At 43.6% G+C, this 18,920-nt stretch overlaps 3 protein-coding genes across 4 annotated transcripts in view; all 3 read left to right on the plus strand.

Annotated features, from left to right (window-relative positions):
* LOC117791210 (dorsal-ventral patterning protein tolloid) overlaps window positions 1-5,973 on the plus strand; it is a 32,615-nt gene extending 26,642 nt beyond the window's left edge. The window contains exons 6-14 of the mRNA XM_034630898.1: window positions 278-520; window positions 1,076-1,634; window positions 2,257-2,455; window positions 2,524-2,788; window positions 2,899-3,104; window positions 3,664-4,307; window positions 4,368-4,548; window positions 4,611-4,864; window positions 4,930-5,973. Coding sequence (XP_034486789.1) covers window positions 278-520; window positions 1,076-1,634; window positions 2,257-2,455; window positions 2,524-2,788; window positions 2,899-3,104; window positions 3,664-4,307; window positions 4,368-4,548; window positions 4,611-4,864; window positions 4,930-5,241 — 2,863 coding nt within the window. The 3' untranslated portion in view covers window positions 5,242-5,973. The remainder of the gene's footprint in view (window positions 1-277; window positions 521-1,075; window positions 1,635-2,256; window positions 2,456-2,523; window positions 2,789-2,898; window positions 3,105-3,663; window positions 4,308-4,367; window positions 4,549-4,610; window positions 4,865-4,929) is intronic.
* Window positions 5,974-7,331: 1,358 nt separating this feature from the next.
* Window positions 7,332-11,778, plus strand: LOC117789482 (dorsal-ventral patterning protein tolloid). The gene is made up of 6 exons (XM_034628511.1): window positions 7,332-7,570; window positions 8,228-9,042; window positions 9,097-9,358; window positions 9,414-9,619; window positions 10,307-10,669; window positions 10,738-11,778. The coding sequence occupies exons 1-6, from the start codon at window positions 7,332-7,334 to the stop codon at window positions 11,703-11,705; spliced, it is 2,853 nt and encodes a 950-aa protein (XP_034484402.1). The 3' UTR covers window positions 11,706-11,778.
* A 350-nt stretch (window positions 11,779-12,128) lies between these two features.
* On the plus strand, window positions 12,129-18,855 carry LOC117790919 (protein abnormal spindle). Of its 2 annotated transcripts, none has more exons than XM_034630534.1 (6): window positions 12,129-12,206; window positions 12,399-12,575; window positions 12,686-12,898; window positions 12,985-17,890; window positions 18,058-18,359; window positions 18,424-18,855. In XM_034630534.1, exons 1-6 carry the CDS (start codon window positions 12,195-12,197, stop codon window positions 18,697-18,699), a joined length of 5,886 nt encoding a protein of 1,961 aa, XP_034486425.1. In that variant the 5' UTR covers window positions 12,129-12,194; the 3' UTR covers window positions 18,700-18,855. The 2 variants fall into 2 exon arrangements, with proteins under 2 accessions (XP_034486425.1, XP_034486424.1); XM_034630533.1 differs by having other exon boundaries at window positions 12,138-12,333.
* Window positions 18,856-18,920: the final 65 nt, after the last annotated feature.

An 18,920-nucleotide genomic window follows, 5' to 3' on the forward strand; every position in this document is an offset into this window, starting at 1 on the left:
TTTACACAAACAACAGTCATTTTGTGAACATTGAATCAAAACACACACCCAAAGTTGTGTGTATGCAGCTGAAAAGTTATGAATTTTAATAGAAATTCGCGTGCCAAAAGTTTCAACAGGGCAACTGGCAAAAATTGTTGGAAAAACTGCTGGCAATTAAAATAACGCATACGCCATGTAAAACTTTTCTGTGGCTCTCCCACAATTGTTGCATAAAGATTTTAATATAGCCACAATTCTGTTTTGTCTCTCCCCATCCCCTCCCCGCTCTGCCCAGTAACCAGAAGCTGGAGCAGCTGGAACAACATCATCGTGTAGCTCGTGCCGTGACCGCCAAAAAGGAACGCATCTGGGACTTTGGCGTCATTCCCTATGAGATCGATGGCAATTTCAGTGGCATGCACAAAGCGCTCTTCAAACAGGCTATGCGGCACTGGGAGAACTCGACCTGTATCAAATTTGTAGAGCGCGATGCTGAAATACATCCAAACTATATTGTCTTTACTGTGCGCAGCTGTGGGTAAGTTATCGACAGATATGCATCTTAATAAGACAGTAGTTTCTTTAGTAAAATTACGTCAAGTTGACTAGTTTGAATCCTTTACAATTTAACCTTATTCAAATCTTTATTATACTAATCTGTTTCTTTAATTACTATACAAATTTAATTCAAGTAATTACGTCGACTTATCGTAGTTGATAATATTTAATAAATGTAAAATAAAGGTTTTCTTTGGTCCTTAATCGGATCACAATATCATAAAATATCCAATCTTAGTACAACAAATTTTATTGATATTTAAGATATAAATAACATAAATCTAGAGAACTATATTGATATAAAATTGTAAATTTTGATTCAATATATGTTCCTCTTTATTAAAAAAAAAAATAAAAAAAAATAATAAAAGATATATCAATTAATATTACAAATTGTATATCTGGTATCTCACAATCAAATGGCTTTTATTGAAACAATCAAATAAAATCAAATGAAAATAAATGTAAAAATATATTTAATTAAAAATAGTATAATAACTACCAAAATTTAATTAATTAATAAACACTTATTTAGATGCTGCTCTTTTGTGGGTAAACGCGGCAATGGACCACAGGCCATTTCGATTGGACGTAATTGTGACAAGTTTGGAATTGTGGTGCATGAACTGGGACATGTGGTGGGCTTCTGGCATGAGCACACGCGTCCAGATCGCGAGCAACATGTGGTCATTGAGCATGCCAACATAATGAAGGGTCAGGACTACAATTTCAATATGTTGTCTGTGGATGATGTCAACTCCCTGGGAATGGCCTATGATTATGATTCAATAATGCATTATGCACGCAATACTTTCTCAAAGGGAACTTACTTGGATACAATATTGCCAATTGAGATTAAGGGTCGCAAAAGACCAGAGATTGGTCAAAGGTTACGCTTAAGTCAGGGCGATATTGCTCAGGCTAATTTGCTGTACAAGTGTCCAAAATGCGGTCGCACCTTTCAGGAGAGCACGGGAATCTTTGCCAGTCCCATGTACTTCACGGCGGGTTCGGTAAGCAACGAGACGGAACACTGCGAGTGGCGAATTACGGCAACACACGGCGAACGAGTTGTGCTGCGACTGGAGAATATGGTAAGACAGGATTTTAGCTAAAACAATTGGGAAGATCCCGACCATAGGATATCCGTTACTTATTTCAATATATATAAAAGTATTTTACCAAATAAAAGCTACTGCATACTTTTAGGTGATTGTATTGAAATAATAACTTTATTAATAACTTTGGTTAGCTATTACTCCCGTTTCACTTGTCCGATCTTGCTGTGGTTTAGTTAGATTGTAGATAATATTGATAGATATCGTGAATTACCATTAAAACTGTATTATCTTAAAAACTGTGGGTGTAGTGGTTTTTCGCGATTTGCGGAGGCGAAAGGGGGCGTGTCAAAAATTTAAAACAAATTTGACCTGCGTGGGTTCTATAGAAATCTGTGTGTCAAATTTGGGATCTCTATCTCAGAGATCTAGGCGCTCACACGGACGGACAGACGGACGGACGGACAGACACTCATGGCTATATCGACTCGGCTGTTAATGCTGATCAAAAATATATATACTTTATAGGGTCGCAATATCTCCATCTCCCTGTTACATACATTCCAACGAAAACAATATACCCTTTTACTTTTTTTTTAAGTAACGGATATAATTATCAAGGTATAATAAATAATTAATGTTTGCCTATACTCTCTAGAATATCTTCAAGTCAAATAACTGCGAGACTGACTATCTGGAGGTGAGAGATGGATACTATTGCAAGTCGCCGTTAATTGGACGCTTCTGTGGCAAAGTGACCAGCGATGTGATCACCTCACAATCCAGTCGAATGCTCTTGACCTATGTGAGTACCCATCGCAGTGAGGGCTATCGGGGCTTTAAGGCGGAGTTTGATGGTAAGCGAGTACACGTAATTGAAAGACATAACAAATTGTGAAATTCCTTTTATTTATATTCCGCTTAGTTGTTTGTGGCGGTGATTTGTCCGTGGATGATGCTGAGGGTCGCCTGGAGTCTCCCAACTATCCACTCGATTATTTGCCCAACAAGGAGTGCGTATGGAAAATAACGGTGCCAAAGGGCTTTCAAGTGGCGCTGAAATTCCAGTCGTTTGAGGTCGAGAACCATGACAGCTGTGTCTACGACTACGTGGAGGTGCGAGACGGACCCGCACAGGATGCGCCGCTAATTGGCGTTTTCTGTGGCTACAAGCCACCGCCGAACATGAAGTGAGTGCCGGCAAGTCCGACAAGTGCCCCCCCCAAAACCCAAAACCCACTAAACACTCAACACTCAACACTGAGAAACCAACTCGGCTTTTGTTCATCGTCACTTTCAGGTCAAGTGGCAATTCGATGTACGTGAAATTCGTGTCGGACTTATCGGTGCAGAAGGCGGGCTTCTCGGCCGTATTCATGAAGGAGGTGGACGAGTGCGAGACACAGAATCATGGATGTGAGCACGAATGCATCAACACACTCGGCGGCTACGAATGCAGCTGTCACATTGGATACGAACTGCACAGCGATAAGAAGCATTGTGAAGGTACGCTTTAATAACTGGTACTTTTAGAGTAGAAGGGTATATTACAATATATTCGTTATGTCATAGCTGAATAAATTATATAAGACACAGCTCTTTGCCAAACCGACCAGAACTGCGACCAGTATTTACATGGATAGATTTCAATGTTCTTGATCTTTAAATATTGATCTTTTGATATTAATCGCTCTAATTCGAGCACGAGTTTGTGCCTAAATTGTAGGGAACTAACAGTCGACACAGTGCAAATCAAGTATATTTTAATGAGTCTTCATCAAATTTACGGGTTATATAGAAAAAGTCTGAAAATATTAAGGAAAGCATCAGGATAAATATTGGTTTATAAAAAGATTGAGTACTGATGATTTAAGTTAAGTAAGGGGTATTTTGTTATGTTTTTCATTAACATTAACTATAATACATTGGTATAATAATACTACAGTTAATTTATCCAGGCCTTCAGCTCTAAGGGGTATTTTATAGTCGTTGATTATAGCTTTCTTGCTTGTTTTTCTTGCTCATCCCGTATCTGGGCCTCACCTAATGATGTTATCTATTTCAGATGCCTGCGGCGGTACAATCGAGTATCCAAATGGCACCATAACCTCCCCCTCGTTCCCGGAATCGTATCCCCTGATGAAGGAGTGCATTTGGGAGATAATTGCACCACCGAAACACAAAATCTCATTGAACTTTACACATTTCGATTTGGAGGGCACATCACATCCGCAATCCGACTGTGGCTACGATTCGGTGACCATTTACTCCAAGCTCACCGAGAATCGCCTCAAGAGAATTGGAACGTTTTGTGGCAGCGCCATTCCCCCCACGGCCACGTCGGACAGCAATGCGTTGCGTGTTGAGTTCCATTCGGATAAGTCAGTGCAGGGCTCTGGCTTTGCAGCCGTATTCTTTACGGACATTGACGAGTGTGCGGTGAACAATGGAGGCTGTCAGCACGAGTGTCGCAATACCATTGGCTCGTACATGTGCTTCTGCCACAATGGACACTCGTTGCACGAGAATGGACACGATTGTAAGGAGGGATTATGCAAGTTCGAGATATCAGCTACGTTCGGCACTATCTACAGTCCCAACTATCCGGACAATTATCCGCCAAATGCGGACTGTGTTTGGCACTTTTCAACCACACCCGGACATCGCATTAAACTTATCTTTAACGAATTCAATGTGGAATCCCATCAGGTAAACCAAATGTAATTTATAACAAACGGCAGAATTGTCTTAACTTTAATTTCTGTTAAGGAATGTACCTATGATAATGTGGCCATATACGATGGTGAATCGGAGCTCAGCTCCTTACTGGGACGCTTCTGTGGAGACAAAATACCTTATCCCATATCGTCAACTACAAATCAGCTCTATATGGTCCTAAAAACGGACAAGAACAAACAGATGAACGGTTTTATGGCAATGCATTCGACTTGTAAGTTCTCATATATTCAAGAGAGTTACTTCTATATTATAGCATAATTTAATACTTTCCAGCCTGCGGTGGATATTTGCGTGCCACAAATCAAGTACAAAATTTCTACTCCCATGCGAGATTCGGTTATCAGGATTACGACGATAATATGGACTGTGAGTGGACCATTCAAGCACCGCCCAATAGCAATGTTCAGCTGATCTTCATCACTTTCGACATCGAGAGCAGCGAGAACTGCACCTACGACTATGTCCAGGTATTCTCTGGTATGGAGGACACTAGTGGACCCATGTATGGCCAGTACTGTGGTATTGTGGTAAGTCTGTGCCTATATTTTAAATGATCTTCATCTATTAATTACTTACATTCCATTAATTACAGCCGCCGCAGGACATCATCTCGATGACGGATTCGTTGTTGGTGCGCTTCAAGACCGACAGCTCGGTGCCAATGAAAGGATTCTCGGCCTCGTATGTGGCTGTTGATCCCTTCGACAATAGTGACGAGGATGTGGAAAATTCATATAGCTCCGAGATGGTTACACCATTTCCGGGCTCACTTAAAAGCATTTACATAGAGAGTACCGAGGAGACGGAAGACTACGGTGACATTAGTGAGAACCAGCTGGTGGTGAATACTCAGTATCATCGCAGTAAGATCTTGCCCATCAGTTACCAATCCTGGAGGAATTAGGCAATGAAAATGAAGACGATACATAGATTTGCTGGAGACGCACAAAATCATGACAATATTTAAAAAAACGGAATTTATTTAACTATTTAGGCATATCGTCGCGTACATATAGCAACATTTTTGCTCTCTTAACATAATCATAGACTTCGTTTTTGACCATGATGATCCCAATATTAAGTATATATAGATATTCAGAACAAATCGTTAGGTTATAGAATGCCAGGCATATCGCGTAAAAGTGCAAAAAGTAAATAAAAAAATTCGGAAACTATATTGATAATTTGAAAATTAATAAATTGATCGATTTAGCAAAGGACCGGAACCTTTGATCTTATATCATTGATATATCATGTAAAATATATGATAATTTCACAATTGCCATATATAATATTTATTAATATTTCCTTTAGGCACTTCCTTAATTCTTCAACAATTGTATCTATTTAAGTCTTAACTATACTTTAATTTTTACTCTTATCTCAATGTGCAATTTATACTGATTTGCAATATTATTGCATTTTTCAGATAATACTTACTATTCCTAGAGCATTTTCTTTAATTTCAATTTAGACTAAGCTCAAAAGTTGCCAAATTTCAATACATTGAAAAACCATTAATCTTAAACAGTACAGGACAGAAAACTTATGTGTGTATCAATAATTCTAATAACTTTGAATCAACTTAATACGTAATTAAATATATGAACTATTAATTAGTATGTTTAAAAACTAAGTCAATGGCATTTTATGTATAAATATATGGGCGTAGATATAATTATCATGGACAGCCTTTAAAGATTGCAAAGGCATATGCATTTTGAATAGATTTTATTGCTGGAATTACCGCGAAATGTTTCGTTCATTCGCTAGATTTATGGTATGTGAATAATGACCTGCCCTAAAGCCCAAGAGAACACCTGATCCCGATTTGAGAAACAAAGTCGCGCTTTTATTTCAGTTTCAGCTCCAGCTCAGTTCCAGGTAGACGGAATACAATGTCAAGGTGTAGGGATGCCCAAATCAAAACTCATTGAATGCCAACAATCCACAGCAGGCAGACGGACAGACAGACAGACGGACAGACAGACGAAATACAGTCAGACAATGGGTAACTTGAGAAATGGAAATAAGGAGGTCTCGATTCAAAGAGATTTTTATCATTTACTTGTTGTTGTCGCTGTCGATGACGACAGATCGCGTGGTGTTGCCATGGCGACTCCTGCCTGCTCTTTTCTCCTCTCTCTCTCTCTCTCTCTATTACGCTCTTTGATCTCTTATACCTGTTAAATTCCAGAACCCTTAGGAATGTGTGTATGTGACCGCGTCTGGCAAAATATAATTCGGCAATCGCAGCATTCGAGAGTTCAGTTATAAATTTCAGCTGGACCAGCACGGTTGTCCGACTTGCCTCTAGAGAAAGAGAGAGAGAGAGAGAGAGAGAGAGAGAGAGAGAGAGAGAGAGAGAAAAAGGGATACAAAACGTGTGCCATGTCATTGAAAGTGAATTTGATTTCATTATTTGCGGGATTGTTAATAATCCCAATGCTGCTCAACGTTGCACAGAGCATGGAACTCAGAATAGAGGATGCAGATGCAGCTGCAGACAATTGTGATTTTGATTTTCGGGAACAACCTGAAGATTTCAATGACATGCTTGACGTAGTCAGTGTAAGTGCAAAACAATTGAAGAAATGCAATAGAAATTTTCAAAAATGTAATTACAGTCAAATCCATATCAGGAAAATATTTGGGCATCGACAGAGTCTAAAACTGAATCAGAGTTCAAAGCGAGACGACATCAAAATAAAAAGACAGGAAAAAGAGAACAGAACATAAGAAATATTTTGGGGTAAGTTTCAAGCTCCTTTTGCACAATGGAATCTCAGGCACGTGCTGCACAATCCACTTGATTAGACAATAGCACAATAAGATGACAAAGTGTTTACTCGTTAATCATCGCAGATCTTAAGTCTTATATTCCCCTCATTCCTCAGGCAACGTCAACCACGACAACGACATAAATCATTGTTAGGCACAGTTGACACAGCAGCGCCTCCTTTGCTTTGGACAGATGATAACAGGGATGTGTTGATGCCACAGCAGTCCAGAAAAGTCCAGTCTCGACGACGTCGAGGCGTCACCGTGCGCAAGGAGCGCACTTGGGACTACGGCGTGATACCCTACGAGATCGACACCATCTTCAGTGGCGCCCACAAGGCGCTCTTCAAACAGGCCATGCGCTACTGGGAGAACTTTACATGCATCAAGTTTGTGGAACGCGATGCTAAACTTCACTCCAACTATATTTACTTTACGGTTAAGAGTTGCGGGTGAGTCTCTTGTAACATTTTACATTTCACATATCAAAGAAATCGAATGGATCTCAATAGATATCTCAAAAAAAAAAAAAACTTTTTCATACTAAGACTTAATTTTCGACTGAGCGTCTCTATATGATATAGTGTTCCGATTTGAACCAAATTTGATCAGGATGTATAAAACCAGCCCATATGTAAATTGTGTCAGATTGGTCGAGATATCTGAAAAACCCAAGAAGTTTTTCATACTAAAACTTCATTTGCGATCTATCGTTCCTATGGCAGCTTTTCACGTATGATATAGATATCCAATCCAAAAAAAAAAAAACAAACTTGATCTGCGTACGGTATCCAGGAACCTACTTACCAAGTTTGAAGTCTCTAGCTCTTATGGTCTCTGAGATCGACCTGTTCAAACAGACGGACGGACAGACGTACAGACGGACAGACACAAGGACATGGCTCAATCGATTCGGCTGTTGATCCTGATCAAGAATATATATACTTTTGGAGCCACGCCCCCTTCTGCTTGTTACATACATTCTGCCAAGCACATAATACCCTTTTTTGTCCATTTTTAATATGCTCAGGGTATAAAAATTGTCTAGGTGAATCCTTTTATATAATGATCTCTATGGCACACTATTAAAACTGTTTGCTTCCTTCTAGGTGCTGCTCCTTTCTGGGCAAGAATGGCAGTGGACGACAGCCCATCTCCATTGGACGCAACTGTGAGAAGTTTGGCATCATAATACACGAGTTGGGCCACACCATTGGATTCCATCATGAGCACGCACGTGGGGATCGGGACAAGCACATCATCATCAATAAGGCGAATATTATACGTGGACAGGAATATAACTTTGATGTCCTCTCGCCAGAGGAATTCGATGAGCCTCTGCTGCCCTATGACTACAACTCCATTATGCACTATGCCAAGAACTCCTTCTCCAAGAGCACGTATCTGGACACCATCACGCCCATTGGTCTTAGCCCAGGTGTTCACATCGAGTTGGGACAGCGACGTCGTCTGAGTCGAGGCGACATTATGCAGGCCAATCTTCTGTACAAGTGTGCTGCATGTGGACGCACCTTCCAACAGAATTCTGGCCAGATTGTGGCTCCCCATTATGTCTACACGGGTAACAATTTGCTAACGGACTTCGAGGGGAGTGGCGATGTGGGCGAGGATAAGGCCACCGATGCTGGTGACTCGCTCAGCGTCTGCGAGTGGCGGATAACAGCCACGAATGGGGAGCGTATCATTCTGCATGTGCAGGAGTTGCAGCTGCTATTATCGGATAACTGCACACGAGATTATCTGGAGATACGAGATGGTTATTGGCATCGCTCGCCACTTGTGCGTCGCCTTTGTGGCAACCACAGCAACGAGGTGATCACCACCGACACAAGTCGCATGCTCATCAATTATGTCAATCACAATGCCGCCCAAGGATATCGAGGATTCAAGGCACGGTTCGAGGGTAAGTCGAGGATCAAGTTCAATTGGTTTCCATCATTACATCGAATCTTTTCAGTCGTCTGCGGCGGAGAGATTCAACTGAGCAAAGGTCAGTCCATAGACTCCCCCAACTATCCGCTGGAGTACATGCCGAATAAGGAGTGCATTTGGCATATCACAGCACCACCTCAACACCAGGTGGCTCTCAAGTTCCAATCCTTTGAACTGGAAAAGCACGACGGTTGCATCTATGACTACATTGAGATCCGCGATGGCAGTGGAAGCGACTCAAAGCTGATCGGACGTTTCTGTGGTGACAAGCTGCCACCGAACATCAAGTGAGTCAGAGAAAACTTTCCCCTTTGACATTCAATGCAATTGAACTCCTTCTAGAACCCACAGTAATCAAATGTTCATCAAGTTTGTGTCGGATGGATCCGTACAGAAATTGGGCTTCTCCGCAGCTCTCATGCTGGATGTGGACGAGTGCAAGTTTATGCAACACGGCTGTCAACACATCTGTATCAACACCTTGGGCAGCTATCAGTGTGGATGCCACGCCGGCTACGAGTTGCAGGCCAATGGCAAAACCTGTGAAGGTCAGTTAAAACTTAAGCCTGTTTACCTTAATTGATTATTTCCTAAACCCATTGAAAATGGGGATAAATGAGATACCGGAAGCATCTCCGACTTAATGTTAGACTTATTCCGAAGAAGATGATCTACAGAAATGATTTCTACTGTACGTGTATTAACCCTGAATCCAGTGTAGCATACATTGATAGATGTTAAGAAGAAGATGATAAGAGATGTTAGTGACAGAAAATGGTACAGAATTATGGCAAGTAAATGAGAATGCCTAAAAAAGAACATTTTATTTGCCAGAAACTGCCTGGTTATAGCTTCTATAAAGCACAAATGTGTCTCAATGATCAGAAATAATAAAGGGCTTCTTCATTTTAAATGAAAAGACCTGAAGGTGTAATTATTAATTGTTATAGATACTATAGGAATCGAAGATCCCTTGTCTTCTGTCTTTTTTCGAAGTAACCTAACAAATCTAGAAACTACAAGCGTATAAAATAGGGACATGGCAGCACATAAATCTTTTGCAATATAAGAAAGTCGATATGTTTTAAAATTTAAATAATATATTGATATATGGCACTATATTATAAAAATATTGTCTTAAAAATTGTGTTTACGAAATTAAGTCTCTACCTAGCAGGATATCTTGAATTTGTGCTCTCTTAACTTTATCGATCTTACCTGTTTACTTCTTGCAGACGCTTGCGGTGGAATTGTGGATGCGACACTGTCCAACGGCACAGTTTACTCGCCCTCGTATCCCGATTTCTATCCGAATGCAAAGCAATGTGTCTGGGAGATTGTCGCGCCAGCGAATAGCGCAGTGTTTCTGAACTTCACCCACTTTGATCTGGAGGGCACCAAATTCCAGTACACCAAGTGCAGCTACGATTATCTGATCATCTACTCAAAGATGCGTGACAATCGGCTGAAGAAGATTGGCATTTACTGCGGCAATGAGTTGCCATCGATTGTCAACTCCGAACAGAATATTCTGCGACTCGAATTCCACTCGGATCGCACCGTGCAACGCAGCGGATTTGTGGCACACTTCGTTCTAGGTAAGGATTAGGATTATAAATTTTTATCTAATCTTGTTCTTAATGCCTCCTCCTGTAATCTCCTGTAGACGTGGATGAGTGTGCCGTGAACAATGGCGGCTGCCAGCACAGATGTCGAAATACGTATGGAAGCTATCAGTGCAGCTGCCGGAACGGATACACGCTCCACAAGAACGGTCACAACTGCACGGAGACGAAGTGCAAGTTCGAAATCACCTCGTCCAAGGGAGTTCTGCACAGCCCGAACTATCCGAACGACTATGCCCGGAATATATATTGCTACTGGCACTTCCAGACTGTTTTGGGTCATCGCATCCAACTTACTTTCCATGACTTTGATGTGGAGAGCCATCAGGAGTGCATTTATGATTATGTTGCCATCTACGATGGACGATCCGAGAATAGCTCCACACTGGGCATCTATTGCGGTGGCCGGGAACCGTATGCGGTGATTGCCTCCAGCAATGAAATGTTTATGGTTCTCAAGACGGATGCGGGACTCCAGCGTAAAGGTTTCAAGGCCAGATTTGTATCCGAGTGCGGCGGCTATCTGCGTGCCACGAATCACACACAGACATTCTACTCACATCCCCGTTATGGAAGTCGTCCGTATGGTCACAATATGTACTGTGACTGGCGTATAGAGTCCGATCCGGACAGCAGTGTGAAAATCAAGTTTCTTAGCTTTGAAATCGAGTACTCAGAGCACTGCGACTATGACTTTCTTGAGGTGACCGAGGAGGGCAACGCAATGAATACCATACATGGTCGCTTCTGTGGGAGAAGAAGACCTCCAATTATTGTATCCAACTCGGACACACTTCTGTTAAAGTTCCAAACCGATAAGGATAATTCGCAGCGCGGATTTGCTATTGCCTTTGTGGCCGTCGAGCCCCCAGTCGACGAGGGTGGCGAAGATTTTGATGCAGTTACTCCGTTTCCTGGCTATCTTAAGAACATGTATTCTGAGACGGCGGGTGGCGAAGAGCAAACTATTCAACGACCACATATTTGGCCACCGAGCAGTCTAATGTGACTTTTATTTACCTTTTAATTATATTTTTAAGTTTTGTTGTTGGATTTGTAAATAAATAATCTAAAAAAAATCAGTTGTGAATTTGCCGCTTATTTTAAAAAATTTGCTATTCGCACTGTTGAAGCAGTGCTGCCACTTGCTAGCAATACCCGTTTACTCATAGTCCAGTTAAATTTAATATTATAAATTTTTTTTAATTGAGATTGATTCACGAAAAAATATATATTTCAGTTGATTAGCTAGACATTAAAATTTGTTTTGGAATTTGTAAGTCAAGAAACTAAAATATTGTTTTGAAACTGCCGCTCATTTTAAGAATTTGCCATTCACAGTGTGGCAGCAGTGCTGCCACTTTCTAGCGGTAAGTACTAAAAAATACCAAAGCGCCTCAGACACAAAAGCAACCCTAGCAAGCTGTTTTCAAAATGGCAACGGCGTCAGCGGCGCTTTGTTTCGAGTTTACAGTTTAATATTCGCGTCTCGCGCTAAATGTTGTTAATGGTGTTAATTGTAGCATTGCAGTTTTAATTTTGTTCGTTTGTGTTTCGAGTGTGTTACTTGTTGTCAAGTTGTTGCTTGTGATTGTTTTTAACGCGCTAATTGTAGCATTAAGATGAGCGCCTTTGAGGTTCGTTTAAATTAACACAAAGGATTATCATAGTTTACTCATATGTTCTGTATGTATGGATGTAGATTACTGTAACGCCGTCGCGACTTAAGCAGAAGAAGCGCATCGAAGGGCGCGAACCCGCCGTGGTGGTAATGGCTCCATTCTCAGCCAAGGCAATTGTGCAATTCGAGGATGTGCCCGTTAGCAAAACTGCAAGGCGCTTTGTGCGTGTTATCAATCCCAGTGACGAGGATATTGAGGTTAGTTGGTCACTAGATAGTTGCCGCCGATAGTCAACGTCGCTGTCGGCCTGGCAACTTATTTATTTTATCAATGTCTTGGCATTGACTTTGACCCAATTCGCTTGTAGGTAAAAGTAACAAAACCTATTAAAGAGGAGCACAATCTGAGCCTGGAGTGGATGGAACACACTGTTCCTGCTCGCGATGAGGTGAGCATGGAGTTAGTGTGGAATCCCCAGATGGATGTGGCATGCAAGGAAACACTGCAGCTGCTGGACAATCGTAACTTTCGCAAGGAAGTTATGATTATTCTCAAATCCAAAAGCAACCAGCCTGCAAGGGTGAGCTTACATACATATACACACGTTAATATGTAAATATGTGCATATATTCATCCCCTGTTTTGTTCTTTTCTTGCTACCTGAAGACTACTCGCAAATTTCCCACAGTCGGCAAGACGCTGCAACTCAAATCGCCGACAAGCGGCAACAAGACCCACAAGAATGTCCTTGCAGCTGCACAGCAAAAGAAACGCATGTCCAGTGGACCGGTGGCCACATCAACAGCTAACAAGTCATCCTGGCGAAATGGACCCGCTGCACGCCGGGCATCCACAGTGCAAGCGCCACTGAGCGAGCGTAATGTTTACAGAGCTGCGTCCTCCACCCGGGATGCTCCTGAGGTGAAGCCCTTTGTTTCACCACAGCCTCGCAACTGCAAGGAGAATGTCAGTCCTATGACGCCGGGCAATGTGTTCAATTTGATTGACAAAATGCAATTCACGCCGCTGGGCGATGTGGCTTGTGGATCAACGACAGCAACTGTTTTGCCAGATAACCTTGCTGCCTGGCCAACTCCTACGCTTAACATGAATGCAACTCACACACATAACACCAACGAGTTGCGTCCAAGGCGGCTTAACTCTGTGCTGGACGAGGATCAGACTCCCTCAAACAAAACATTTGATGTGAAGCATTCGGAAGCAATGAACATGTCCACAGACACCTTGGATTGCTCGATAATTGCTCTAAACAGAACCACAACAATTGTGCCGGCCACACACACACGTGCCTTGGCATGCATACGCGAGGAGGATGGCAGTCCGCCCAATTTGGCAACCCAGTCACCAGCCAAGAGCAAGGTTTATGATCTCAAGCGGGATATTAATGTTGTGGGATCGCCGCTGCGCAAGTACTCGGAATCAATGAAGAATCTATCGTTGTTATCGCCACAATCGAAGGTTGCTATACAGGGATCCATGCCAAATTTGAATGAAATGCTACCACTTCGTTCCATTGAACAGAATCGTTACTATCAACAGCAGCAGCAGCACCATCAACTGCAGCCGGCAGCGACGACATGTCTCGATAACTCCTGCTCCAGCGAGACGAGCATTGTGTCCCAGCATGATGTGTTGTTCAATCACTGTGAGATCTTGGCTCAATCTAGTCGCTGCAACATACACGAGGTGGGCAAGAAATTCCAAAAGATCAACTCGAACCCCAACAAGGGCAAGGAAATAACAATGGAACCCGAAGTCACTATCAGTGGGCACAAACGTCGCTCACATGAACTCAGTTTCTCGGATGCACCCAGCAACGAGTCTTTGCATCGCAATGAAACACTGGTCATCTCACCGCCCAAACGACAAAGGTTTGAGGTCAGTAGCTTCTCGCCGGCCAATGCCTCAGCGCGGGGCGTCAAGGCGTGGCCGCGTGCCCAGCCCAAGAAGTTTAAGTTGGCGCAAACGATGTCGCTGTTAAAGAAGCCACCAACACCGCTCAGGACACGGGAACAACAACCAATTAAACTGTATGATTCAGATCTGTATATGCAATTGTACATTAATCCGGATCCCTTTGCTGCTAGCACAACTATGGATCCATTTCTGGCATCCACAATGTATCTCGATGAACAGGCCGTGGAGCGGCATCAGGCGGACTTTAAGAAATGGTTAAATGCATTGGTTAGCATTCCCGCAGATCTCGATGCGGATAGCAATAGCAAAATAGATGTGGGCAAGCTGTTTAACGAGGTGCGCAACAAGGAATTATCGCTGGCGCCGACGAAAGAAGTCCAGTCCATGAATTACTTGACCACATTTCGCCTGGAGACACTGCGTCGCGCTGCTGTTGAATTGTTCTTCAGCGAGGAGATGCGTCTTCCCTGCTCCAAGGTTGCTGTATATGTCCAAAAGCAGGCGCTACGCATTCGCAGTGATCGCAACTTACATCTGGATGTGGTCATGCAACGCACCATTCTGGAGTTGTTGCTCTGCTTCAATCCACTCTGGCTGCGTCTGGGCTTGGAGGTGGTGTTTGGCGAGAAGCTGCATCTCAATTCAAATCGCGACATTGTTGGCCTCAGCACTTTCATTCTGAACCGCCTGTTTCGCAACAAGTTTGAGGAGCAAAAGTTCAGCAAGGCTTTTACTTTAACCGAGGAGTATGCGGAGACAATTAAGAAGCATACGCTTCAGAAGATTCTATTCCTATTGCTGTTTCTCGATCAGGCCAAGCAGCGACGCATCATCAAGCACAATCCGTGTCTGTTCGTCAAGAAGTCGCCCCACAAGGAAACCAAGGATATTCTGCTGCGCTTCTCCTCCGAGCTGATAGCCAATCTTGGCGACATTACGCGAGAACTGCGTCGCATGGGATACGTGCTCCAGCACAAGCAGACTTTCCTTGATGAGTTCGATTATGCCTTCAGCAATCTGGCCGTGGATCTGCGGGATGGCGTTCGCCTCACTCGTGTCATGGAGGTCATCCTGCTGCGCGACGATCTCACCCAGCAATTGCGTGTTCCAGCCATTTCCCGCCTGCAGCGCATATTCAATGTGAAGCTTGCCTTGGGAGCCTTGCAAAATGCCGACTTTCAGCTCAGCGGCGACATCTCCGCTGCGGACATTGTCGATGGCTATCGAGAGAAGACACTCTCCCTGCTCTGGCAGCTGTGCTACAAGTTCCGTTCACCCAAATTCAATGCGGCTGCACTAGTATTGCAGACGTGGTGGCGTCGTCGCTGGCTTCATGTTGTCATTCGTCGTCGCATTCGGGATCGGGCAGCGATACGTATCCAGTCCGTTTTCCGTGGTCACCAGGCGCGCAAGTATGTCGCATTGTATAGAGTGGAACGCCTGCAAGCCACCATCGTGCTGCAGAAATACACACGTCGCTATCTGGCCCAGAAGCATCTCTATGAAATGTATCAAAAGATTGTCCACATTCAAGTCTGGTGGCGTGCCCAGCGCCTGGGTCGATTGCTTCGCCAACAGTTTCTGCGTCTGCGTGAATCGACAATATTCCTGCAGAGAATTTGGCGACGACGCATATTCTCCAAGAAGCTGTTGGCTTACGTAGCCACAGCTCGTCTTCAACGTGATCAAATGCACCAAGCTGCTGCCTCCTGCATTCAGATGCATTGGCGTGCCCGTCGCTGTGCCATGAAACAACGTAGAAACTATCTGCGACAACGACAGCTAATCGTTTTTGTGCAGCAGAGCGTGAGGAATAAGTGGATGACGCAGCAAACCCGCCAGGAGTTCCTAATTCTTCGCCAGTCAACGTTGATCTTACAGAGACGCTATCGCGCACGCCTTGAGATGCTTAGGACACGTCAGAGCTTTACCCTTCAGCGTCGCAGTGTCATAATCCTGCAGCGTCATTGGAGGGCAGCTCTTGAAATGCGTAGGCAGCTCCAAAACTATAGTTTAATGAAGAGGAGTGCAGTGCTCATCCAGACCAAATATCGAGCCCGTCTGCAGATGCGGCAGCAACGTCACGATTATATACAGCTGAAAAGTGCAACAATTGTGTTGCAGCAACATTATCGATCACGTCTGCAGATGCTGCAAGTACAGCGTAGATATCTAAGGGATCGTCAATGTATTATCAACCTGCAACGACGATGGAGAGCAACTCGAGAGATGCGCCGTCAGTATCGTTATTATCAGCAGTTGAAAAATGTCACTAGATTGCTGGAGCACAAACATCTCGCCCGAATACAGATGCGACAGCAGCGCAAGGATTTCATTCAGCTGAAGGATGCGGCTCTCGTGTTGCAAAGACAGTGGCGAGCACGGCAATTGATGCGGATGCAGCGTAGTCAATTCCAGCGTCTTCGACATGCCGCTGTCATTATCCAACGTGGCTTCCGTGCCTTCAAATCCATGCGTTATGTGAATGCCAAGTATCGTGGTACTAAAGCCGCCGTTTCTTGCCTACAAATGCACTGGCGAAACTATTTGCTTGGCAGAAGACAGCGACAGAATTATCTGCAACTACGTCAGGCAGCCCTAATCCTGCAGATTCGCTACCGTGCTCGACTGGCGATGCGAAAACAGAGGGACAGTTTCCAGCAGCTGAGACTGGTGGCAATCCAAATGCAGCGTCGCTATCGAGCTCAGTTGTCCATGCGAGTGCAGCTGGCGGCATATCATTACCAACGTGGACTTATCGTGCAACTGCAACAACGATATCGGGCTCAGCTGGCCATGAGATCAGCACGCAGAAGTTATCAGCGGCAACGTCAGGCTGCCACTCGCATCCAGTTGTGGTGGCGTGGTCTGCAGGAGCTGCGATTAGTTCGTCAAGGCTATCAGCGAATTCGCTCATGTTCCATAACCTTGCAGCGTAAATGGCGTGCCACGTTGCAAGCACGACGACAGCGTCAGATATTCCTGGCAACGATCGTCAAAGTTCGCTGCCTGCAGCGTTGCCTGCGCGCCATGCTGCTCATGAGGCAGCAGCGTCGTCAGTTTCTGCGTGAACGAGAGGCTGCCGTCGTTCTCCAGCGTCGTTATCGAGCTCGTCAAGCTATGCTCACTGCGATGGCGCAGTTTCAACGTCTGAAATCGGTCACCATTTGGGTGCAACACAAATTCCGTGCCACACAGAGTATGCTTCAAAAGCGCTGCCAGTTTCAGCTGCTTCGCAAGATTACAATTCATCTGCAGCAAAAGTTTCGTGGTAAACGTTTAATGCTGGTACAGCAGAAACGTTTCCAGCTTTTGAGTCGATGCACTGTGCATTTCCAAAGCCATGTGCGTGGCTATCTTGCTCGCAAGCGTTTCCAGGCTCTAATGACTCCCGAGATGATGGAACTTCTGCGCCAAAAACGGGCAGCCAAAGTGATACAACGCTACTGGCGTGGCTATCGCACACGCCGGCGACAACGACACGCCGGACTACTCGCCATACGGCGGCGTCTTATACAGCTTCGTCAAGACGCAACGGTCATGAATTCAGTACGCTCCAAGGTGCAGGACTCCGTGCGTATTTTGCGTGGTCGCTTTATTGCCTCCGATGCGTTAACCGTCCTCAGTCAGCTAGGTAAGCAAGGAAATTTGGCATTTAATTTATATGGATTTCTCTGCTATTATCCTCTCTCGATACTCTGTAGTTTTTCAACTTTCTATCTTTAGCTAACTATTTATTCTTACATATAAAAATAATAGATCTTATACCATTTTTTTTCATTAATTATGATCTGTTTTTAGATCGTCTTTCGCGGACGGTACCCCACCTGCTAATGTGGTGCTCCGAGTTCATGTCGACCTTTTGTTATGGCATCATGGCGCAGGCAATTCGCTCGGAGGTTGACAAGCAGCTTATCGAGCGGTGCAGTCGCATTATTCTCAATCTGGCACGTTATAACAGCACTACAGTGAATACTTTCCAAGAGGGCGGACTGGTAACCATTGCCCAGATGCTTCTACGTTGGTGTGATAAGGACAGTGAAATCTTCAACACATTATGCACGCTTATTTGGGTTTTTGCCCACTGTCCAAAGAAGCGAAGGGTAAGTCAGCTTTGGTATTCACTTAGCGTTCTTTCGACTAATCTTATAACATTTCGCTTTCCAGATCATTCACAACTATATGACCAATACAGAGGCCATTTACATGGTTCGTGAAACAAAGAAACTCGTTGCCCGCAAGGAAAAGATGAAGCAGAATGCACGCAAACCCATTGTCCCTACAGTCAGTCGTTATGGCCAACAAACTCCATCCTTTTTGCCACGTTCCTTGCCGAGTCTAGAACCAGACTTTGGCATCATTCGGAGCAGTCCTTATACATTCATATCATCAGTGTTTGCATTTGATACGATTCTTTGCAAGCTGAAGATTGATCTTATATAGTTGAATAGTACTACTTGGTTAAGTTATGGATCAGAGAGCTCATTTTAAATCTATAGTTAAATGTTCTGAACGTGTTTGCTTTATGTTTTGTATGTGCTGATTGATTCTTAATGTTTTTTAAATGAAATGAAAATAAACGATACGTTTTTCTTAATTTGAAAAGCTTTTGTTTTTGCTTGCACAGTTTTGCAGTGCTCAGTTTAATGTTTATTGAAATATAT

Source organism: Drosophila innubila, assembly GCF_004354385.1.
Source record: "Drosophila innubila isolate TH190305 chromosome 3R unlocalized genomic scaffold, UK_Dinn_1.0 2_E_3R, whole genome shotgun sequence".
In the NCBI taxonomy this organism is placed as follows: domain Eukaryota; kingdom Metazoa; phylum Arthropoda; class Insecta; order Diptera; family Drosophilidae; genus Drosophila; species Drosophila innubila.

Coding starts and splice junctions, on each gene's coding strand:
- LOC117789482 (XM_034628511.1), top strand. CDS start 7,332: ATGCCACAGCAGTCCAGAAAAGTCCAGTCTCGACGACGTCGAGGCGTC. Junction 9,359..9,413: donor AAGCTGCCACCGAACATCAA/GTGAGTCAGAGA, acceptor AACTCCTTCTAG/AACCCACAGTAATCAAATGT. Junction 10,670..10,737: donor TGTGGCACACTTCGTTCTAG/GTAAGGATTAGG, acceptor AATCTCCTGTAG/ACGTGGATGAGTGTGCCGTG.
- LOC117790919 (XM_034630533.1), top strand. Junction 12,899..12,984: donor AAAGCAACCAGCCTGCAAGG/GTGAGCTTACAT, acceptor TGCTACCTGAAG/ACTACTCGCAAATTTCCCAC. Junction 18,360..18,423: donor ACTGTCCAAAGAAGCGAAGG/GTAAGTCAGCTT, acceptor TTCGCTTTCCAG/ATCATTCACAACTATATGAC.